Source organism: Sesamum indicum, linkage group LG10 (assembly GCF_026168435.1).
Source record: "Sesamum indicum cultivar Baizhima isolate 11 linkage group LG10, ASM2616843v1, whole genome shotgun sequence".
NCBI lineage: Eukaryota > Viridiplantae > Streptophyta > Magnoliopsida > Lamiales > Pedaliaceae > Sesamum > Sesamum indicum.
In genome coordinates this window covers 1,117,693-1,129,759 of record NC_142666.1, presented here as the reverse complement: position 1 = coordinate 1,129,759, position 12,067 = coordinate 1,117,693, and the positions used below count along the sequence as shown (strand labels likewise).

Sequence of the window (12,067 nt, the reverse complement as noted above, 5' to 3'; positions counted from 1 at the left end):
TTGGTGAGGGGAATCCGCATGCCCAATAAGGAAGGCGAGATTCATGAGGGGATAAGGTTCCTCCTTATCTGTTTCTTAAGCAGCAAGTTTTCGAATGAAGGGGACTCCTTCATGCATACTTTTACCTGGTGAGAAGTACTTTCAGGCTGAAGAGTCCAAACCTTTAAGGGCACCTTCCTTCTTTCGAGCTAACTTTGAAGACCTTTAGACTAGGCTTCCTTCCTGGGTCAAGCTTGATTAGGTAGGCTTTATCTTTGGACGGACTCTAGTGTGGGGGCTCCCTCTTGGACTAAGCTTACTGGGCCTCCCCTTTAGGCCGAACTATATTGCAGGGTGCCCCCTTCTTAGGTGAAACATAGCGACCTAGGTGGGCTGACTCTCTTTTGGATTGGTGGACTTGTGTTTGGGCTTAGTATTTCTTTTTAGGCCAATCCCTTTTGAGCTATACCATCATATATATATACATAAACCTCCAAGTTATATTACTTTTTAAAATTATGTTCAAATACACGAACACTTTCTCGTTTTTGCACAATTATATATAATTATACATTTTTTGAGGTTGTAATTGTAATAACAAGTACATCACTCCCTATTTAGTGGCAAAAATTTACACAAACTCTCTATAAGCTACATTATACTGACACTCCTTAAGAAATGTACCTATAATTTTGTAAAACGCATATGACTTTTGTGTATTTAAACCTAATCACAATATCATTTACTTTAATATATAAAACAAGAATCACAACTTTGAGTTGGGCCATTATAAGTTATTATAAAGTACTATTGGGCCAACTAATTAAGTGGAAAGTTTAGGTTTGTTCTAAAATATTGGGCCTTTTTATCGTTAACGGTTGAGATTCTTGATTCACACCGTACACCTTATCACCTCATTCTGCTCCATTCATCATTCTTGCATCACCCATCTTTTCCTTTTCTTTTTTCTTTTTTTTTTATAACTTAAAAATAATAATAATAATTTCAACTCTGATTACTATCATGAGTTTGGATAAATATTAACTAGTATAAATTACTCTACTCACGGAAACAATTTTCACATCAACTAAGTCAATCGGATACAGAGTTTTTTGACAAAAAATTATCTCAACGTTGACAAAAAAAAAACAGGGTAGGGCTTATATATATCCATAGAAATAATCCACATCTAATAAATGATCTGAATATATGTACTTGAATTGTGAAATGAAAAACTATAGAGTGTGGAGTGTCATCCTGAAATACTTAGGCATGTAATAAATGTATATGTTGCAATAAATACATGACACATTTACATTAATTAGATTGCAATTCTACCCAAGAATTCTTAAAAAAAAAACTAAAAAATTAGGTGGGGTCAAATTGAACTAATCACATAATAAATATAATTACAAAATTTAATTTAAATTAGAATTTTATCTTTATAAAATAATTATTGATTTCTGCATGTCAATTCAACAAATATGTAGCTAGTCAACAGGACCTTGCTTGAGTGGTAATATTAAATTATCACAATCGAAGTTCGAATCCACGAATATGGATGTATAAATTATTTTTATAGTAGTTTCTTGTGTGTGTGTTTTTTTATTTTTTTTGAACAAATTCGTTGATTAAAATACTAATATATTAAATCAGTATTTAAAAGTTTGAATGTATCGAATCAAGATACTAAGATATATATAAATTTTGAAGTTTGAATGTATCGAATGATATAATGAACCAAATCTTATCAACACAAAATTAATCCACCAAATAACATTAGATAAATAAATGAAGAAATCTTACAAACGCACTGCTTTGATTGAAACCTTTTCATTCTTTGCATGAGCTTTACTACATACTCAAATTCTTTTTAAGATCAATTCATAGAGGGTAAAGAAAATCGTACCCTTAAACTAGAAATTTATTTAAAAGAAAAAGCACTACATTTGTAAATTGGGTTATATTTGATTGAGTTCATTTAATTACATGACGAGTGCAATATCAATACGTATTTATTGGATTTGTCATGTAATTAATTAATTATTCTAGACTATTTACTTATAGTAATATGATAATTATGGTTGGCTTACTGTTTTATTTACTTGAAATTGGACGTCCTGAAACTCTCCAAATCTTAACACTCTTGTCCAAGCTCCCGCTATACACTATCCAACTCTCCTCGCTATCACTCTCCTCCTCCGCCGTCGGCGTGTCCTTTTTCACGGCCAGGCACTTCACAGGTCCGCCGTGCCCCGTCAGCACCGCCACGCAGGCGTGATTCCCACCGACGTCCCTCCGCCAAACGCATATAGACTTGTCCGCCGATCCGCTCAGCACCAAATTCCCTCCCACCGCCACACACAACACCGGGAGCTTGTGGCCCCTCAAAACACCGCCGTACGACATGGAGCTCTTTTCCCGCTCCCAAAAGCTGACTAGCCCGTCGGAGGATCCTGCATACAGCGCCGCCGCCGAGTGGTTCACTGCGAGGGACGTCACCGCATGTTCCTTCTTCAACAACGTGTCCACCAGCATGTGCTTCGTGCGCTTCCCCACGAGGTCCCGCCTGTTAGGAAATGGATCGGGTTAAGATGGATAACAGGTGGAATATGAAGGCAGTAAAAGACACACGAATTTGTTAACCCAGTTTGGATATAAATCCTACGTCTGGGGGCGATACCAAGCCAGGAGAAAACACTCAAAGAGGAGAAAAATTGAGGAGTACAACACACACACACTTGTATGCAAGTCTTCACCACACGTGAAAGACAACACTCACCCTCGTCTCAACTCTTTCTTTTCTCTCTACTCTATTCTACTTTGCTCTATAAAACAATGCTAATAAGAGTAGTATATATAGCCATGACTTATCCTTTTTCCAACTCAACTTGGGAATTCTAAGTTGAATCAGGTTATCCTTTTCTTCTTCAAATCAATCTTCACAACTTAACAATCTCCCACTTGAAGATTGATTAGCTTTTCTCCACTTCTTTCTTGGTACCGCCGGGTTTGTCCACTCTAGTCATCAAGGCCAGTCGAAGCCGTACACAGCTTCAACTTCTCCATCGCAACCGCCTTGGTCAGCATGTCCGCAGGATTCTTTTCTCCTTGGATCTTCTCCAGCTGCAGTGCCTTCTTCTCCAGAAGTTGTCGGATGAAATGGTACTTGATCTCGATGTGCTTTGTCCGCGAATGGAACGCGGGATTCTTTGCCAGATGGATCGCACTCTGGCTATCGCTATGAAGAATCACATCTGCCTGAGGTTTCCCTAATTCACCCAACAAGTGTTGCAGCCAAATGAGCTCCTTAGCTGCCTCAGTAACTGCCACGTACTCAGCTTCCGTCGTGGACAGTGTGACAACCTTCTGCAACTTTGAGACCCAGGATACGGCTGTACCGCCATATGTGAACACGTACCCTGTAGTGCTCCTCCTTTTGTCATAGTCACTCCCTGCAAAATCAGCGTCAACAAACCCAAACAAGGTAAGCTTGCCCTTACCAAACACCAATGCTCGGTCCTTAGTACCCCTTAGGTACCTAAGAATCCATTTCACAGCTTCCCAGTGCATCACTCCTGGATTGCTCATAAAACGGCTAACTACTCCCACTGCATGTGCTATATCCGGTCGAGTACAGATCATAGCATACATCAGGCTCCCAATTGCTGAGGCATACGGTGTGACTCTCATCTTTGCACGTTCGGAGTCAGTCTGGGGCGAATCACTGTTGGATAGTTTGAACTGATTTCCCAATGGCGTTCCAACCGGTTTTGCATTTTCCATCTTGAATCTGCATAATACCTTCTCAATATAATCAGATTGAGATAACCATAATTTACCAATACCTTTGTTCCTTGTGATTTTCATGCCCAATATCTGTCTTGCTTCGCCAAGATCTTTCATGTCAAACTTCCTCGATAACTGATCCTTGAGCCTATTGATCTCCTTGACATTTGATCCTGCTATCAACATGTCATCAACATACAGGAGTAGAATGATAAAAAACTCATCGAACCTCTTCACGTAGCAGCAATGATCAGCATTGCATCTAGAGAAACCTATCTCTAGCATGAAGTTGTCAAACTTCCTGTACCACTGCCGCGGAGCCTGTTTCAATCCATACAGGCTTTTCTTCAGGCGACACACCTGCTGATCATCTCCATTATACCCCTCTGGTTGTACCATGTATATCTCCTCCTCAAGATCCCCGTGTAGGAAGGCTGTCTTTACATCCATCTGTTGTAACTCCAAGTTCTCTGCCGCTACCATGCTCAACACAAGACGAATAGTAGTTAACTTGACAACAGGTGTAAAAACATCAGTAAAGTCAATACCGTATCTTTGTTGGAATCCCTTTACTACGAGTCTTGCCTTGTACCGCTTCTTCCCGTCTGATTCTTCCTTAACCCGATAGACCCATCTGTTCTGTAGGGCCTTCTTTCCTTTTGGGAGCTGACACAATTCCCATGTGTTGTTTTTCTTCAACGAGTTCATCTCGTCGTTCATCGCAAGCTCCCACTTGCTCTTGTGGACATCATTGACTGCCTCTGCGTAACATTCGGGTTCTCCACAATCAGACAAAAGCAAGTAATAAAGAGAGGGGGAGTACCTATCTGGGGCCCTTCTCAGCCTCGGTTCTCGACCTAGTGCCAAGGGTGTGCTGCTTTCAGTAATCGGTTCCTCCGATACTGGTTCTGGCTCTATCTCCGTTTGTTCGGTTTCGTCCGTCTGAACTCCCACTGAATCCGTATCTGCTGGTCTCATGATCCCGGAATTTGAAATATCGAGATCAACAAATTCCCTTTCCTTCTTGTCATCGTCCGGGCTTACCTTCCTGTCGTTGTACATTACATCCTCATTGAATATAACATTCCTGCTACGAATTATTTTCCGGTTTTGATCATCCCAGAATCTATACCCAAATTCGTCAGTCCCATACCCAATGAATGTACATTTAATCGACTTAGCATCCAGCTTAGTCCGATCATCGTTCAAAATATAGGCTGAACAACCAAACGTACGTAAGAAAGAAAGATCCACTTTCTTACCACTCCATACCTCTTCTGGTATCCTGTTGTTCAACGGGACAGAAGGCCCTCGATTGATCAAGAAAGCAGCCGTGTTGACTGCATCTGCCCAAAACATCTTTGGTAGTCCGCTCTTCAATCGCATGCATCTCGCACGCTCATTCAGTGTTCTGTTCATCCTCTCAGCAACGCCATTTTGCTGAGGTGTCCCCGGGATTGTTTTCTGCATTCGGATTCCATGGTCGGCGCAGTAATTCTTGATACCTTCACTGTTGTACTCGCCACCGTTATCCGATCTGAGACATTTCACTTGTAGACCTGTCTCATTTTCTACTAGTGCCCTCCATCTCCTGAATGTATCAAAGGCATCAGATTTTCTTTTTAAGAAATACACCCATACCTTTCTAGTGGAGTCATCGACGAATGTCATGTAGTACGTTGATCCACCAAGAGATGACACTGGTGCTGGTCCCCACAAATCAGTGTGAACAAGCTCCAACTTTTCTTTCCTCGGAGTTCTTCCTGTGGTCAAGAAGCTCACCCGCTTCTGCTTTCCGAACACGCAGTGTTCACAATGACCCACCTCCACCGATTTTAACTCGGGCAACCGTCCTTTCGACTTCAGCACGTTCATTCCTTTCTCGCTCATGTGGCCCAAGCGATTGTGCCACAGGTTAGCCTGCGATACAGTTCCTGCAAAGGGGATGTTTGAACTGGATCCTCCCGCCATGTAGAGCGTTCCCGACTTTAGTCCTCGAGCCAAAGTCATTGCTCCCCGACTGATCTTCCACTTCGCGTCTCCAAACGTCGTGTGGAATCCATCACTATCCAGCTGTCCGACTGAGATCAAGTTCCTTTTCAGTCCTGGTATGTGTCTCACATCATGTAGGGTCCAGCATGACCCATTCGTTGATTTGATCCGCACATCTCCCTTTCCTACAATCTTGAGGGGTTTGTTATCTGCAAGATAAACTAAGCCAAAATCACCTGAGGTGTATGGCTCCATGATGTCTTTGTTGCTGCATGAGTGGAATGAGGCCCCTGAATCCACAACCCAATCATCGGAAGAACTGCTCACACTCAACAAGAGTGCATCCGTGATCTCCTCCGTCGCGGCATTCGCTGTCCGGCCCTCCTTTTCCTTCTTTGGCGCCCGACATTCGCTTTTCATGTGTCCGGGCTTCTCGCAGTTCCAGCACACCATCTCCTTCTTGCCCTTGTTCTTCCCCCTGGACCTTGACCTTGACCTTCCACGGTATTTACCCCGTGTGTCAGGTCTCCCTCTGGACTCTGTATGTAGTGCAGAGCCAGATGATCCACCCGTTTGCTTTCTACGGGTTTCCTCGTTCAACATCATGTCTCTGATGTTGTCGAACTTCATCTTTTCCTTCCCAGACGAAGTGCTCACTGAAGTAACAACCACATCCCAACTGTCAGGTAAAGATGAAAGCAAAATTAACGCTTTTACCTCATCGTCAAACACGATATCCACAGACGCCAGCTGTGTCGTGAGTTGGTTGAAGTCATTGAGGTGATCGGCCACCGACTTCCTCTCCTCCATCTGCAACCTGAATAGTTTTTTCATCAGCATAACCTTGTTCATTGCTGAGGGTTTCTCGTACATATCGGCAAGAGTCTGTAGAACTTCCTTCGTGCTCTTTGCTCCCTTCACATGATAGGCGACATTCCGAGAGAGCGACAGGATTATTGCGCTCATCGCCTTTCGATCGAGCACCTTCCATTCTTCATCACTCGTCTTCTCGGACTTCTCTGCAAGTGGTTCGTACAGGTCCTTCCCGTACAGGTAGGCCTCCATCTGCATACGCCAAAACCCAAAGTCGGAACCATTGAACCGTTCGACTGGAAACTTTCCCTCCATCTTAACTCCTTGAACCAGGCTCTGATACCAGTTGTTAGGAAATGGATCGGGTTAAGATGGATAACAGGTGGAATATGAAGGCAGTAAAAGACACACGAATTTGTTAACCCAGTTTGGATATAAATCCTACGTCTGGGGGCGATACCAAGCCAGGAGAAAACACTCAAAGAGGAGAAAAATTGAGGAGTACAACACACACACACTTGTATGCAAGTCTTCACCACACGTGAAAGACAACACTCACCCTCGTCTCAACTCTTTCTTTTCTCTCTACTCTATTCTACTTTGCTCTATAAAACAATGCTAATAAGAGTAGTATATATAGCCATGACTTATCCTTTTTCCAACTCAACTTGGGAATTCTAAGTTGAATCAGGTTATCCTTTTCTTCTTCAAATCAATCTTCACAACTTAACACCGCCGCCAAACCTTCACCGTGCCGTCGGCGGAACCGGTGAACACCAAGCCGTCGAATGCCGCTACTACTGAATTTAACGCGTCGTCGTGCGCGTTTATGGATTCCAGGCATTTGAAATCCGAAATTCTCCACACTTTGAGGGTTTTATCCCAGGAACCCGAGTACAACAAACCCTGTTCTGCGTCAATGCTCATGCAAGACACGGCGTCGTAATGTTTCACCCAAGGGACACACCCTTTTCTCCTCACTTTCACATAGTTCCTCGGGTTCACAGATCTCATCAACAATTCTCGGGTTTCCGGCAAGTTCCCGATCCGGTTGTAAGTCTTCTTTTTGTCACCCAAAAACCTCCAGACCCGGATTTTTCCATCTTGATGACCCGTGAATACCTTCTCTCCCAACACAACAATGGCTTTCACAAACCCGCTGCTTGATTTGAACCCGGAAAAATCCCGCATATTCTTCCAAACCCGTACATTCTTGCTTTCGGATCCCGTGTACAGCAATTCACCGGAAACCGCAAGCGAATAAACGTGACCCTCTTCACGAAGAAGAGAACCAATAAGTCCCTGTTTGGGGAGGGCATCTTTACCCCGTAACTGACCATCATCATGGTCTTCGTGGGGTTGGTGGGCCCAGGGGGATCTCACGTAGGGAGAGTGTTGGCTCCATGGAGAAGAACTGTGGCTGCTTGGATCCGAACTATAGTTACACTGAGCGGGTGGTGAGATGGAAAGGGAGGAATGACTTTTCCGGCGAGGCGAGTGTCGGCGATGACGATCGAAGTTGAAGGCTTCGTAGTGGTTGTCCTGAGTGCTGAGGGATCGGAGGTGAAGAGGGCTCCGCATTTCCCGACGTCGGCGCCGGAGACGGTTTCTCTCCGACGAGGCGAGAGCTCTGCTGAGAATGTATGTGGTGAGGAGCAGGTGTTGGATGAAATGGAATGGTGGCTGATTCTGAGACAATGAGAATGAGCAAAGTGGCATATATAATGCAGACGAGAGGGAAAAAAGCAACAGGAGGTAGTGGCCAGTGGGTGAACTAAGGATATCAGAGATGGCCACGTGTGATGATGATCATACATACCCCTCTTTTATTTATTTATTATATATAATATTTGTATGAAAAATATTAAACACTTATAAATTATAAAAAAATAATTTAATTTAAAAATAGTATTACAAAGTATCTTTTCAAATACATTAGATGTCATGATATGTGGTTCATTTTGTATAGAATAAATAATATTTTCAAGTTTTAATATATATTAAAAATAAGAATAATATATATATAAACCAACACGTTTCAAAAAAAAATCAACTTAAATATTATCGACACAACAAAAGAATTGATATGACGGTGTTAAACAACGTGGAGCCATTTTTATCAAATAAAAAAAAATTATAATTAATTTTTAGAATTATCTAATAGAAGTATGATTGTCATCATGACACTTAAAAATTATTGCAGCGGCGTCATTTATCGTTATTTGTGAATGTAGATGGTATTTTATTTTTATATCAGTATAAATAAATAATATAATTTTAAATATATGTTGTCTGTATATATTAAATTAAGTATGAAATGCAACATGTACATTTTGCAATAGAAGACCCAAACTGAAAATTATACCACATTAATAATAATAAAGTTTATAATTTTTTTCATGTTGTGTGATTTACTTTATTATTTAATATGTTTACATCTAATTATATAATAAGAGCTGCATGACACAAAATTCAAATTAAAGTAATAATTAAGTTGATCAAACTCAATTCTTTACAAATATTGAGTTTATTGAAATGTAAGCTTGATCTTGGACCTGCACATGCAAAAATGTTAATAATAATAAATTTTTACTGCTTTAGTTAATGTCAATTATTAAAATACATTATTTATAGGTATAGTTATCTATTAAATAGGTTGATTAAAAAGGTGATTATGTCTGTATTTATTATATAGTAAATTTTCTTAAATATTGATATATATATAAAAAAAAATCTTATGTAATCAATATGTTTTATATATTATATGATTACACAAGATCATATCATGAATGACGGGCTTAATGCAATTTACCTATCTCTGATGTTGTAAATGAACATATTACCATCCTATAAAAAAAAATAATAACAAACAAGTAGACAAATTACTTTATTTTAAAAATATAGAGGATAAATTGCTGCATGTTTAAAAAATTAAAGGAGGTAAAATCGTTATTTTTTATCCATAAAACGATAATTATTTATTTATAATATCACAAGCTTTTGGTTGCATTTTTTACCTTTAAACAACTATTACTTTTAAAAAAGTCTCCCGTGTGCATGCTTCTAAACCAACTTAATTATCGAATATTAATAAGTATTTAAATAACTCAAAATATTTATTGAGAAGCGAATTAATGCACATTCTTTAAAAATGAATATTTAAAACTTAAGTTAATTATTTATCACAATTAATATAAAAGGCTTAAATATGTTTTTTTATCCTGTAATTTTGATACTTTTATATTTTTATTTTTTATCTTTTTAATATTGTAAAATAGTCTTGTAACTTTTTGGTATTTTGGTCCTTTGGGTACCAAATTTTGCAAAAATTGCCGGCATAAATTATGTGTCACGTCATTTCTTTTTTAATTTTTTGTCCATAATGAAAAAAAATGAATCAATTAGAACAAAACACCCAATTTTAATAAACTACATAAGGCGCAGATAATTTATTCCGATGATTTTTATAAAGTTTAGCATTGGAAGGAACATAATTACGAAATGTCAAAAAATTATAGAATTATTTTATAATAATAAAAAAAATAAATGACAAAAATGTAAAAGTATTAAAATGATAAGATCAATAATATATTTAAGCCCAATCTAAAAAGTTATAATTTTCAAATAATACTAATAGAGAGAATTGAAAACGATTTTAATTAGGACATAATGATTAACATTTATGATAAGAGAAACGTGTTGTACCTAAATATTGACTTTCGCCAGCAGAAACTTGGGAAAATTCTTGATAAGTAGGAACACGCTTCCCAATTTTACTACATGCAGAAGACATGTTTTTCTACAATTTTGATATTTTTATTCTTTATCATTTTAGGGTTATAAAATAGTTGTATAATTTTTTGATGTTCTGTGATTATGGTCCTCCGATGCTAGATTTTGTTAAAGTTGTCAGAATTAATTATGTGTTCCTCGCGATTTGACACTTTTATCCTTTATTTTTCTTCAAATTGCAAAAGAATCCTTTAATTGTTTGACATTTTGCAATTTAGGGTCTTTTCATTGCCAAATTTTGCAAATATTGCAAAATAAATCATGTGCACCTCATGTGGTTCATTTAAATTGAGCATTTTGTTTTGATTGGTTCAATTTTGCTAGCATGAATGAAAATTTAAAAAAAAGAAATGACGGCATCTGATTTATTCTGATGACTTTTGCAAAATTCAATATCGGAACAATAAAAATTACAAAATGTTAAAAAATTATAGCACGTGTCAAAATTAGTGAACAAATAAGTCCAATATAAAAATGATAATAATTTTCAAATAATACTAATTGAGAGAAATGAAACACGATTTAATTACATTTATGATAAGAGAAACATGGCGTACCTAAATGGCGACTCTACCTAGCAGAGACTTGAGAAAGGGAACACGCTTTCCAATTTTACTACATGCAGAAGACATGTTCTTCCCGCAACTTCAATTATTTAATTAATGGCCGGAGACCGGACTAGCATTTTGATACACTGTTTGTACTGCCTCTACTTTTATAATCATTTCATACCCGTCTTACAACTCAATCAATTTTATTTTACAATTTTCTTCTTAAAAAATACATGGTTAGAGAGAGAGACTAATTATAAACTGCTCAGCGGAAAATTCTCGTCTGGACCAGGTTTAGTCGAATCAAACCAATCACAAAGTAATATTATACTTACTATGTAATTGGTCACTTTTTTTTAAATTGTACGCCGATCACGCGATAAGTATATTGCATTTGCTATATGATTAATTCGAATTCGACGAATTAGAATTTCTCACTGCTCAAATTCTTTATATGCAATTAATGTTGAGCTCTTGCCTACATTTTCAGATTCCGAAATAAGAGGGTCTGTGGTGGACAAATTGGCTAAGACCTTCTCCATTATGGGATGTTTCTTTCAAAATAAAATTGTAAGGCTCATACGAAATCAGAACATATAATATCTCATGTAATGGGGCATTAATAAAATCGCAAGCTGCATCAGTTTATTTACTTTTAAGTTAAAATTATTAATTCCTTTAGTCAATATTTGATGTTTTAATATATTGAATAATTTAATTAATCTTATTTTTCTTTCTGAAAATATAATATGACAGTCTGTAATTTATATTATATATTGTATTAAATATTTTATATATACATAATAAATATATTATTCTCCTTAATTTAGTTATAACATTAATACATAAATATAAAAAAAATTAACTTCACTACAATATCTTTCCACCACTCAAAATTTAAAATAAATTTAAAATTTCTTTAACTTTTTGCACTTTTCACTAATTTAAAATTGAATACTAAATAATAAAATTATATTATTTTATATTGACCACTAGAAATTTGTCAAAATTGACTTACAGGAAAAATCCAAACAAAGCCTGCGAAATTGAAGCCCCATCAGTTAGAGTGTGGTAGTGGTCCAGCGAAAGCGACATAGACCCCCGATATTAAGCCGCCACGTTATGCGATCTTCTCCAAACAACCCCCCAAT

At 37.9% G+C, this 12,067-nt stretch overlaps 1 protein-coding gene across 1 annotated transcript; it reads right to left on the bottom strand.

The window, feature by feature from the left end:
- Nucleotides 1–1,746: 1,746 nt before the first annotated feature.
- LOC105172974 (protein JINGUBANG-like) lies at nucleotides 1,747–8,286 on the bottom strand. The gene is made up of 2 exons (XM_020697546.2): nucleotides 7,310–8,286; nucleotides 1,747–2,548 (listed from the first exon to the last, which is right to left on the bottom strand). Exons 1-2 carry the CDS (start codon nucleotides 8,152–8,154, stop codon nucleotides 2,077–2,079), a joined length of 1,317 nt encoding a protein of 438 aa, XP_020553205.2. The 5' UTR covers nucleotides 8,155–8,286; the 3' UTR covers nucleotides 1,747–2,076.
- Between the last annotated feature and the right edge of the window lie 3,781 nt (nucleotides 8,287–12,067).